At 45.5% G+C, this 13,254-nt stretch overlaps 2 protein-coding genes across 2 annotated transcripts in view; both read right to left on the reverse strand.

Moving 5' to 3' along the window:
• LOC121869216 (basic proline-rich protein-like) overlaps positions 1–3,819 on the reverse strand; it is a gene marked incomplete at both ends in the record, with an annotated part of 5,474 nt that extends 1,655 nt beyond the window's left edge. Inside the window, 2 exons of the mRNA XM_042370456.1 lie at positions 3,474–3,535; positions 3,624–3,819. Of these exons, the coding sequence (XP_042226390.1) occupies positions 3,474–3,535; positions 3,624–3,819 (258 nt within the window). The remainder of the gene's footprint in view (positions 1–3,473; positions 3,536–3,623) is intronic.
• A 6,360-nt stretch (positions 3,820–10,179) lies between these two features.
• On the reverse strand, positions 10,180–10,989 carry LOC121869207 (adhesive plaque matrix protein-like). Its single transcript, XM_042370445.1, has 2 exons — positions 10,958–10,989; positions 10,180–10,669 (listed from the first exon to the last, which is right to left on the reverse strand). Exons 1-2 carry the CDS (start codon positions 10,987–10,989, stop codon positions 10,180–10,182), a joined length of 522 nt encoding a protein of 173 aa, XP_042226379.1.
• Positions 10,990–13,254: the final 2,265 nt, after the last annotated feature.

Below are 13,254 nucleotides of genomic sequence, written 5' to 3' on the forward strand. Positions count from 1 at the left end.
AAAAAAAAAACACGGAAAGTAGCGTACTCATCGATGGAAAGCATGCTACTTTAACTGACTGGCAAAACAACACTCAGTCATGGACCAAAGCTGTTACCTTCCACAAGTAGAAAGAGGCGGCCTAGAGCAAACTTCGCTATCTTAAGAACAAAGGGTTAACAAATACAGCATGTGAAATGCAAAAAACTGCAGATCAACAAAAAAGACGTGAATTTTTTTATTCCATTACAAAATTTTATGTCTCAAATGCCTTCATTCACCTAACCAAGGCTTTCGACTCCGTCAACATGAAATCCCTCTGGTGGACCCTCAGCAGGTCTGGCTCCCAACCATAAATCATCGCCATTATGAGGCAACTCCATGATGGCATGAACGACAGTGCCCTGCACAATGGCACCCAGTCCGAGTTCTACCCGATCCAAACGGGGGTTAAACTAGAAAGAAAGGTGTCCCAGCTTCCATAACTGAACTTCAGTATGCAGCCAACCTCACCCTCGTCGCTCACACTGAACACGACCTACAAGAGATCCTGAAACATCTTACGCATATGCGTATACACACTTCGGCCTTGAGGTGAATGTACACAAGACACAGATTCTCTCTCAGCCTGCCCTGGTTCAGCCACACCTCCACCATCCGCCCAGATTAACGGTACTACCCTCTCTAATGTTACCCACTTTCAGTATCTCGGCTCCCACCTGTCCACCACCGCGGACATCGATGAAGAGATTCAACATAGGATCAGATGTGCATCAGCCTTTGGTAGACTCTGTACCCGTGTCTTCAGCTGTAGGGAGCTGAAATTATCTACAAAGTTACACGTATATCGAGCAGTGGTCCCCCACCCTGCTGTAGGGCAGTGAGACATGGGTCACATACAGGAGGCACCTCAAGGCACTTGATAACTTTCACCAACGTAGTCTACGTTCCATCCTCCGAGTTCGCTGGGAAGACAAGAGAACAAATGCCAGTATTCTTGCCTGACACCAACTGTAGGAGCATCGAGGCTACCATTATCCATGAACAACTACGCTGGACTGGCCATGTTACCCTCATGGACGACAGTAGACTGCCAAAGTAGCTACTTTAGTCACCTAACGAATGGTAAACGTAACGCTGGCTGGCAACTGAAAAGTAAGGATAGTCTTAAGACAAACCTGAAAAATGCCATCGGCCCCTCACCTGGAGACGATTACCACACAGTAACGCTTGGAGGAGCACCACACGAGAAGGTGTCAATATTTTGAGTTAGCCCGACTGCAGACCGAGGCAGACAAGCGTCAACGTCGGAAAGACGCTGCCACCGCCCCTCCCCCACTAGATGTAGCCCCGCAGTCCAACATCAGTGATCGACTCGCCGGTCACGTATCGGCCTCTTAGTCACCTCAGAACTCACCAACGAAGGTGACATCCTTAATAACTCATATCATTGTATCATAGCTGGATGATACTATTAAGTGTGGTTTTTGTGTTTTTTTGGTTAGGCACAACACAGTCACAACACACAGTACAGCACACACTACACAACACACACTACACACAACACAACACACACTACACAACACACAACACACACTACACAACACACACTACACAACACACACTACACAACACACTACACACAACACACTACACAACACCACACACACACACTACAACACACACTACACAACACACACTACACAACACACCACACAACACACACTACACAACACACACTACACAAACACACACTACACAACACACACTACACAACACACACTACACAACACACACACAACACACACAACAACACACACTACACACACACAACACAACACACTACACACACACTACACAAACACACTACAACACACACTACACAACACACTACACAACACACACCACACAACACACACTACACAACACACACCACACAACACAACTACACAACACACACTACAACACACACTACACAACACACCACACAACACACTCACACAACACACACTACACAACACACACTACAACACACACTACACCACACACACACTACACAACACACTACACAACACACACCACAACACACACTACACAAACACACACACTACACAACACACACACACACTACATAAACACACTCACAACACACTACACACAACACACACACTACACAACACACACTACACAACACACACTACACAACAACACACACTACACAACACACTACAAAACACACTACACAACACACTACACAAACACACACACAACACACACTACACAACACACTACACAACACACACTACACAACACACACCACACAACACTACACAACACACACTCACAACACACTACACACACACACTACACAACACACACTACACACACACAACACACTACAACACACTACACAACACACTACACAACACACACTACACAACACACACTACACAACACACACTACACAAACACACACACACTACACAACACACACTACACAACACACTACACAACACACACATACACACATACACAACACACACTACACACACACACTACACAACACACTACACAACACACACCACACACCACACAAACACACACTACACAACACACACTACACAACACACACTACACAACACACACTACACACACACACTCACAACACACAACACAACACACACTACACAACACACACTACACAACACACACTACACACTACACACTACACAACACTACACAACACACTCACAACAAACACTACACAACACACTACACAACACTTACACACCACACTACACAACACATACACAACACACACTACACAACACACTACACAACACACACTACACAACACACTACACAACAACACACTACACAACACACACTACACAACACACTACACCACACACTACACAACACACTACACACCACACATACACAACACACTACACATCACCATAGCATGTTCACCGGAATGGAAATCATCTCACCTCAGCAGAGAATTAAAAATTGTAACCATTGTTGTAGTGAGGTAATGACGTACCGAGGTGAACCCTGCCCCTGTGCTTGATCTCCCCCTCCTCTCCTGCCCTCACCATCCTCCCCCCTCACCTTGCAAGACAAGCCAAACAAAGTAATGACGCCCTAGAGTTTCCGTCACCTGGGTGATGATATTTATTCACATCTTAATTATTCCACCTGAGAAACCATATACAATTATGTAAATCAGGTGAGGGCAGGAGGTAGGGGGTGAGGTGGAGGGGAGGTATGGGTGGTGGGGGTGAGGTGGGGGTGAGATGGTGAGGGGCAGTGAGGGGGTGAGGTGGGGAGAGGTGGGGGTGGGGAGGTGGGGGTGAGGTGGGGTGAGATGGCAGGTGGAGGGGTGGGGGAGGTGGGGGGTGGGGAGGTGGGGGTGAGGGGGCAGGGGGGGTGAGGTGGGGGGTGAGATGGCAGGTGAGGTGGGGGGTGAGGGGGAGGTGAGGTGGGGGGGCAGTGGGGGGGCAGGGAGGTGGTGAGGTGGGGGGGGGAGGTGGGGGTGAGGTGGGGGGAGGGGGGAGGTGGGGGAGGGGGGGGTGAGGTGGGGGTGAGGTGGGGTGAGGTGGAGGTGAGGTGGAAGGAGGTGGGGGTGAGGGAAGGTGAGGTGGGGGGTGGAGGTGGGGGGTGAGGGGGGTGAGGTGGGGGAGGGGGGTGAGGTGGGGGAGGTGGGGTGAGGTGGGGGTGAGGTGGGGTGAGGGGGGGAGGTGGGGGTGAGGTGGGGGTGAGGTGGGGTGGAGGTGGAGGGTGAGGTGGGGGGGTGAGGTGGGGGGTGGGAGGTGGTGGGTGAGGTGGGGGTGGAGGTGGGGGTGAGGTGGGTGTGTGAGGTGGGGGGTGAGGTGAGGGGGAGGGCAGGTGGTAGGAGGGGGTAGGTGAGGTGGAGGTGAGGTGGGGGTGAGGTGGAGGTGAGGTGGCAGGTGAGGTGGGGTGAGAGGTGGGGGTGAGGGGGGTGAGGGGAGAGGGTGGGGTGAGGGGGGGGTGAGGGGGGTGAGGTGGGGGTGAGGGGGGTGGAGGTGAGGTGGGGTGAGGTGGGGTGAGGTGGAAGTGCAGTGGGGGGGTGAGGTGGGAGGTGAGGTGGGTGAGGGGGGGTGAGGTGGGGGGTGGGGGGTGAGGTGGGGGGGTGAGGTGGGGGGTGAGGTGGGGGTGAGGTGGGGGGTGAGTGGTAGGTAATATAAAATAAAACCGAGATATTATTCTAAGCTTTACCTTCCGCAAAAGTTTTAAAGGTAACGATGTATTATATTAAACCACTAAACCATCGGAAGGACTAAAACTAAAACAAACTAAAACAAACAGATGTTGTATTACCTTATTAGACCTGAGGTTTAGTTAGGAAAACACAACAGGAGGCCATGCAAGGCTTCCATAATGAGGAGGTCCGTCTCACAGTTGCTCCTGCCAAGAACTCAGAAATTAGACTGTTAAAACGGGTGGTCATGTTGGTGGGCGTGGTTACGAATAGTTGAATGTGGTGGTTGTGTAATTAACTGGCCTGTTCGGATGGAACGGCCCAAGTGTTCATGGATGCGAGTTATCAAATGTCTTTTTGTTTGACCTATATATGCTGCCCTACAGCTAGCACACGTAAATTGATAATCAAAAGAGGATTCAATTATTATTTTTTTTTGCTGCTTACGGTGGCTAGTTTATTGTGCACCCCACACTCATCCTGTGAGTGGAAGCGCCAAAGGATTACAGAGTAGAGTTTACAAAGGGTCAGTGTAACTAACCCCCGTTGTCAGGATATTATGGCACTGAATGTTACAGTGTTTCAAATATATTATTTGTTTAGTTCTATACATAAAGGGTAACTTATTCACAACTGTGTGGGTACAGGAGTGTGAGGCAGTATGTCTGGCCTCAGGAGTGTGAGGCAGTATGTCTGGCCACAGGAGTGTGAGGCAGTATGTCTGGCCTCAGGAGTGTGAGGCAGTATGTCTGGCCGCAGGAGTGTGAGGCAGTATGTCTGGCCGCAGGAGTGTGAGGCAGTATGTCTGGCCGCAGGAGTGTGAGGCAGTATGTCTGGCCGCAGGAGTGTGAGGCAGTATGTCTGGCCTCAGGAGTGTGAGGCAGTATGTCTGGCCTCACACATTGTTATTCACATTTACGTGAGAGGTAGTCAAGCACATTGTGTGTCTGGTTCTATACATGGGAACTGATATAGTTACTAAGTGTAAAAAAGTGGACACAATCTTAATATGTCGGCTACCTTGCCATTAGAGATGAAGTGTTGTGCCATTTCACACACAGTGTGCTTGGACCTGTCCCTAAAAGGTTCTATCTTCACACAGTCGAGGACGTAGTGTTCAAGTGTGTGGCCATATGTATGGCCACACACTTTACATTTAGTCTTGTTCACATCTGCCTGAGGGACATACTGCCAGAGTGTGTGGCCATATGTCTGGCCACACACTTTACATTTAGTCTTGTTCACATCTGCCTGAGGAACATACTGCCAGAGTGTGTGGCCATATGTCTGGCCACACACTTTACATTTAGTCTTGTTCACATCTGCCTGAGGGACATACTGCCAGAGTGTGTGGCCATATGTCTGGCCACACACTTTACATTTAGTCTTGTTCACATCTGCCTGAGGAACATACTGCCAGAGTGTGTGGCCATATGTCTGGCCACACACTTTACATTTATTGTTCACATCTGCCTGAGGAACATACTGCCAGAGGTACTTATATCCTAACCTTAGTCTAGCTGTTACAACATCTTGTAATCTAGTGATCTTGTTACTTGCTCCATATACATGTTTCACACCATGGATCGACTAGTGCCTGTTTGTACTTGTCTACTGGTGTTAAATTCATCAACAAATTCTAGGCTGTACTGAGCAGTGTGTTTGATTGGCCTGTGAGAGAGAGATCACCCAGAACAGCTTGATCTTAACACCCCCGTCAACAAGACACATATGCCTGTGTCTGGCTTCAGTGACAAGCGGGTTACAATCTGAGTTTAGGTTATCAAGAGCAAGTAGTGAGTATAAGGAGTCAGTGATGATGAGACTGTCAGTGTCTTCAACAAGTTTCAGGGCTGAGTATGACAAATAGTTCACTTTGTAGAGTGGATGTCCAGTTATTAACTGTGGCTCCTTTAATGTACTGCCGTTAGGCTGAGCCACAGCACTTCCAGCCCTCCCACAGACAGTGTTAAGAGAGCCGTCAGTGTAGATGATGTTATTATCAGTCTGCAGGTTATGTATGTGGTCAAGAGCTCTCACTTTGGCTGTGTTGGAGATAAGTATTATGTGTGGTCAGTCGTGTAGGCGGGTACGAGGGTGTTGTGATATCGAAGGGAACTGTCCGCCAGGGTGGTCAGTCGTGTAGGCGGGTACGAGGGTGTTGTGATATCGAAGGGAACTGTCCGCCAGGGTGGCAGGAAGCGCTGCTGTGTCTCAGCTTTGTACAGATGGTCTAGTCCAAACATCTTCATATGTGTAGCTGTAGTTTGGATCCATTTAGACTCACCAGTTTCATGACTCACATATTGTAGCAGTTTCTTAGAAGTAATGTTATCAGGATCACCACGCAGAAGCCTCAGGGCTATCATGAGGTTGACTTTATATCTTTAACACTGGGTATACCTACAGTAGTTCTTTCCTCATATTAAGTACTTTAGTGCTCATGGGACATCCTAGGATAATTCAGAGGGCTTTATTTGACATTTTCTCGAGCTTGTCAACGCCTTTCCTGTGACGAAGGACCAGGGCTGGTGCGTGTTATCTATCAGAGATCTTATATAGCCTAGGTACAGTGTTTTAACAATTCTAATATTGGCCCCATAATGTGGGCTGTACCTCGCTACACTTGTAAGAGGTCTCAGTCTGTCAGTACATTGGCGGGTTAGCTGTTGGGTGGCATACACACACAAGGTAAAGTATTCAACATTATATCAGCTCTAAGAGACGCCATAAACTCCGGTACCGGATGTTAACAAAGATACTGAGAAGTGGCAAGCGTTCTACGAACCCACAACGAAACGAACAAGTGCACCGGATTTATATAAAGCTAGACACGTGATGGCTTAATACTTGAGTACAATATTTAAGCCCCATGAGTACAGTGACTTAATCCACAGAGTACAATATTTAAGCCCCATAAGTACAGTGACTTAAACCATAGAGTACAATATTTAAACCCCATGAGTACAGTGACTGCCTGGATTATGTCGACCTTACCTTGAGTACAATGACTTAACTCTACATGCAATAAATAACCCTCCCGAGTACATGGAGTTGGCTCAGGCCATTGTATTCAAGAGGACTTCTGACCTTCATTGTATTTTTCATAAAATCTGATAAAAGCAGCTGCCAGGATGTTTGTCTACAGTGTGTGTGTGTGTGTGTGTGTGTGTGTGTGTGTGTGTGTGTAGAAGTGTATTTATAATAATAACATGGCAGCCATAAGGGTGAAAATATACAGTTACATAATTGGTGAATGGGTCTCTTGATTGACAAATAATATACAAGTAACATAAGTACACAACTTGCATTCCCTAGAAAGACGAAGAGCGCGGGGAGATATGATAGAAGTATTTAAGTGGGTGAAAGGAATCAATAAAGGGGATATAGATAAAGTTCTTATAATATCCGAGCAGGACAGGACTCGGAGCAACGGATTCAAGTTGGATAAGTTTAGGTTTAGGAGGGAGATAGGAAGAAACTGGTTCACAAATAGGGTGGTGGACGAGTGGAACAAGCTTAGCAACTTTGTAGTAAGTGCTGGAACTCTGGAAAGTTTTAAAAGGAGGCTGGATAGATTCATGGATGATAGAGAGTGGTAGTAACTCTCGACAGGAGCTGCCATGCATAGGCCAACCGGGCTATTGCAGACTCCTTATTTTCTTGTGTTCTTATAAGTGATACAAATATGATATATAATTACTAGGTGGGGAGAAGGTCATACGACAGGGCATTTCAACATAGTGACAGTGCAAAAAGGTAAGATTGACTGGGAGTGAATACACTGGTTGATTACGAGTTGTTGATAATTTTTACAATGGTTGGGACTGGGCTGTTCTTATAGCGATCAGTACGTGCTCGTATGGGCTGGATGTGGTCACAGTGATGATCAGAGAGAGCCGAGAGGGTCAGTGTGTTGAGCGCCTCTTGATATGTGGAGTAGGAAGGGGAGAGAATAATCTTGCATGCCCTCTTTTACACTTTTTCTAGGTGTTTACGTTGTGTGGCATTTAGGGAGGAAGACCAGGTGGGGGAGGCATAGGTGAGCTTGGGAAGTATGAATGTTGTGTAAACACTGAGGAGCTCGGGGGCAGGAACTCCGAGGGACTTGAGTCGGCGGAGGAGGTGGAGACGAAAACTGGAGGATTTGACAACTTCACTGACGTGTGGTTTCCAATTTAGTTTGTTATCTATAGTGACGCCGAGGAGCTTAGTGGAATCTACAACCTGGAGTGTGTTGGGACCTAAAGTAATGGAAGGGGGTGGGACAACGTCGGAGAAGAGGTTGATGTGCATAACCATGGTCTTGGTATGGGTGATGGTGACGTATCGTAATTAGTACTATTAATCGGTGTTATTATCGTAATTAGTGTTCTCCTGTTCATTTGATCTTACATCCACTATATTAATTTGTCCCACGTCAACATCAGATCAATAACAGGTCCCTAGTTCACATCTCGCACCGTCGCTCCTCTTTTGTCGGTAAGTGACGTTAGTTCTTGGCCGTGACAGCGGACAGGAACAAACCCCCAGCCGCTGGAGGTCACCACAAGAGGGTTAACATTATAATGAGTCTTGGTTTACCTTGGAGGTCACCACAAGAGGGTTAACATTATAATGAGTCTTGGTTTACCTTGGAGGTCACCACAAGAGGGTTAACATTATAATGAGTCTTGGTTTACCTTGGAGGTCACCACAAGAGGGTTAACATTATAATGAGTCTTGGTTTACCTTAGAGGTCACCACAAGAGGGTTAACATTATAATGAGTCTTGGTTTACCTTGGAGGTCACCACAAGAGGGTTAACATTATAATGAGTCTCAGATTACCTTGGAGGTCACCACAAGAGGGTTAACATTATAATGAGTCTTAGATCACCTTGGAGGTCACCACAAGAGGGTTAACATTATAATGAGTCTTGGATTACCTTGGAGGTCACCACAAGAGGGTTAACATTATAATGAGTCTTAAATTACCTTGGAGGTCACCACAAGAGGGTTAACATTATAATGGTCTTAGGTACAGAGGTCTACAGAGGTTAACATTATAATGAGTCTTAGATTACAGCAGGGAGGGTCCTACAAGGGTTAACGATATAATGAGTGCAGGTTAAACCAAAGTCACCACAAGAGGTTAACATTATAATGAGTCTTGGATTGTAGAAGTCACCTTTAAGAGGTTAACATTATAATGAGTCTTAGGTGCCTTGGAGGTCACTACAAGAGGTTAACATTATAATGAGTCTTGGATTACCTTAAGTCACCACAAAGAGGGTTAACATTATAATGGAGTCTTAGATTATGTAGAGTCACCACAAGAGGGTTAACATTATAATGAGTCTTAGATCACCTTGGAGGTCACCACAAGAGGGTTAACATTATAATGAGTCTTGGTTTACCTTGGAGGTCACCACAAGAGGGTTAACATTATAATGAGTCTTAAATTACCTTGGAGGTCACCACAAGAGGGTTAACATTATAATGAGTCTTAGATCACCTTGGAGGTCACCACAAGAGGGTTAACATTATAATGAGTCTTAGATCACCTTGGAGGTCACCACAAGAGGGTTAACATTATAATGAGGCTTAGATTACCTACACCAGGTTCTTAAGGCTCAGATTAAACATATATTGAGGGAAAATCATATAATGTATAATTTCTTAGTATATTAAAATGAGGAACGTATTTACAGAGACAAGGAACAATTGAAATACAAACCACAGCCTAACCTAACACTAACCTAACACTAACCTAACCTAACACTACCCTAACCACTGTACTACACTTGAGTCATAACCTCTCACCAGCCGACCACACCCTCTCACCAGCCGACCACATCCCCTCACTAATCAGGCTCCTATCCCTCCATACACTCATCGACTGGCAGTGTGGCCAAATCCCCGTGACCAAGTTCTGCTATATATATATACTCCCGGTGTAAATTAATTAGTAAAATAACAAATATATCATAAAAATTATTCTATTGTTCTAGTATTAATGTTTATCTCAGCATAATCTAGAGAAAACAGAGAATTATTGTCAAGTTTGTCAGTACTTGGACCTTTGGGAGCCGGATCCTGTGGGTACGACTCTTTGGGAGCCGGATCCTGTGGGTACGACTCTTTGGGAGCCGGATCCTGTAGGTACGACTCTTTGGGAGCCGGATCCTGTGGGTACGACTCTTTGGGAGCCGGATCCTGTGGGTACGACTCTTTGGGAGCCGGATCCTGTGGGTACGACTCTTTGGGAGCCGGATCCTGTAGGTACGACTTTGGGAGCCGGATCCTGTGGGTACGACTCTTTGGGAGCCGGATCCTGTGGGTACGACTCTTTGGGAGCCGGATCCTGTAGGTACGACTCTTTGGGAGCCGGATCCTGTGGGTACGACTCTTTGGGAGCCGGATCCTGTGGGTACGACTCTTTGGGAGCCGGATCCTGTGGGTACGACTCTTTGGGAGCCGGATCCTGTAGGTACGACTCTGAGTATGACTCTATAGTACCAATCTTGTAAGTGAATTTCTTCGGGAGATCATAATTGTAATAGAATTTGCCAGTCGTTTTCAAGGCAGAGTAAACACAGGGAATAGAATTTACAGTTTTTGAGTACAGTGGTGCGCATTTTGACCTTCACTAGATTGACTAAACAGCCGCTACACGTCAGCATGTGTGAGGGACAAAAGTATCTACTGATAATTGACAAAGTTCACCAACTGGATTGTCGTCAGGTACATCCGTGTAACTGTAAAACCTCACTCCAAAATTGTGATGTGTAATTGTTTCTCCATTTCGGAACATCACAGTCTTCACCACATTGTGTCTAATACGTTAAGTTTCTCTGGGGAATAATTCATTAATGCGGCTCCATCAAATTTCGCGGGTGGGTTTCACTTGGCAAAAACACTCTGACACTGAAAAATTTACCAAAATTTTCAAAACAAGTGACATTTTCGGGTCGTTCTTCAGCGTAGTTCACCAGAATTTTTTTCTATCACAAATGACAAACATCTCCACCGGGAACAGTTTTCAGTTTCAAGGAGCAACTGAAGGTTTTTATAAGAGTTTTCAAAGTCATGAACAAGATTATGTTCTCCGATCATTAGCAATGTCGAGGTAGGGAACGAACTTGCAAACAGCGATCACAAAAAAATTAGATTCCAGTTAGATTTTCAGGGCAGACGTAAGGAAAATTCCACTAAAGTACCAGATTTCAGAAGGGCAAACTTTGACAGTTTAAAGAGGCAGCTGAGAGAGGGGGTGTCGCGCTTGGCTGTGAACCTGACAGATGACACGGACCTGATAACGAGATCTGAGATTGCCGAGTTCCACGACAATTTAAATAATGAGTTACTTAATGCACAGAGGCAGAACATACCATACAAAAAACTCAGATCAGACAACAATGACCCTAAATGGATAAATAATTATTTAAAGAACATTATTGGCCAAAGGAAGGCTATAGGTAGAAGGATAAATCGTGGCGAAATTTACCTCCGGGATTATTATAAGGTATTGGCCGGTTAGGGTTAAGACCGAGATAAGGAAAGCCAAGAGGAATAATGAGGTAAGGATAGCAAGGGAGGCGAAGACAAACCCCAAAGGATTCTACCAAATGTATCAAACTAAAACACGAGAAAAGATTGGACCAATACGGTCAGATACCGGCGAGCTAACTGATAACGACGGAGAAATGAGCAATAATTTGAATAAATATTTTTCAACAGTTTTCACCACCGAAAATTTAAACATGATACCCGAGGCACCGACTATATACAGAGATAGTGAAGAAAACAAACTAAGCGAGATAGAAGTGACTAGTAACGATGTTAGTAAGCAAATAGACAAACTAAAGCCTAATAAGTCACCAGGTCCCAATGAGATATTTGCCAGAGTATTAAAGGAATGTAAGGAAGAGCTTAGTACGCCCTTAGCAAAGTTGTTTAACATGTCCTTAAAAACGGGTGTAGTACCAGAATCCTGAAGGATAGCAAATGTAATACCGATTTTCAAGAAGGGAGTTAGATCACTATCCTCTAACTACCGCCCAATCAGTCTAACATCAATAGTAGGCAAATTACTGGAAGCAATCATTTCAAACTCTATTCGAAATCACCTGGAGAAGCACCGATTGATCAATAATTCCCAGCATGGCTTCACAAGCGGCCGTTCATGTCTAACTAATCTAACATTCTTTTCATCAGTTTTCGAATCGGTGGACGAGGGGCACGACTATGATGTGGTATATCTTGACTTTAGCAAAGCCTTCGACAGAGTCCCCCATGAAAGACTAATTAGAAAGGTAGAAGCACAGGACAGGAAACAGCGAGTGAGCATTAATGGCACTAGATCCCATTGGAGCAACGTCACAAGTGGAGTTCCCCAAGGCTCAGTACTTGGACCATTATTATTTATTATATAAATAAGCGACATAGATATCGGCATAGACAGCAACATAAGTAAATTTGCTGATGACACTAAAATAGGACGTGTTATTAAATCTGACGAGGACTCCGCAAAACTACAGGAAGATCTAAAAAAAAATTTCGAATGGTCTGAAAAATGGCAGATGAAATTCAATGTGGACAAATGTAAAGTACTCAGTATAGGAGATGTAAACAGGGAAACTAGATACCAGATGAACAACGATGCCATAGAGAAATCCGACTGTGAGAGAGATTTAGGAGTAATGATAAGTAGGAACCTTAAGCCAAGTAAACAATGTGTTCTTGCTCGTAACAAGGCTAATAAAGTACTTGGGTTCATACAAAGGAGTGTTAGTTACAAGACTAGCGAGGTCATCCTAAAACTGAATCTTGCTCTTGTGAGACCACACCTGGATTACGCAGTTCAGTTCTGATCACCGTATTACAGAATGGATATAGAATCATTGGAAAGAATTCAGAGGAGAATGACAAGACTAATCCCGGGCATTAGGAACCTTGAGTACAGAGACAGGTTAACGCATCCTAATTTGCACTCCCTCGAGAGACGTAGAGCGAGGGGCGACCTGATAGAGGTGTATAAGTGGAAGGCAGGGCTAAACAAAGGGGACA

Source organism: Homarus americanus, unplaced genomic scaffold (assembly GCF_018991925.1).
Source record: "Homarus americanus isolate GMGI-L3 unplaced genomic scaffold, GMGI_Hamer_2.0 scaffold51128, whole genome shotgun sequence".
NCBI lineage: Eukaryota > Metazoa > Arthropoda > Malacostraca > Decapoda > Nephropidae > Homarus > Homarus americanus.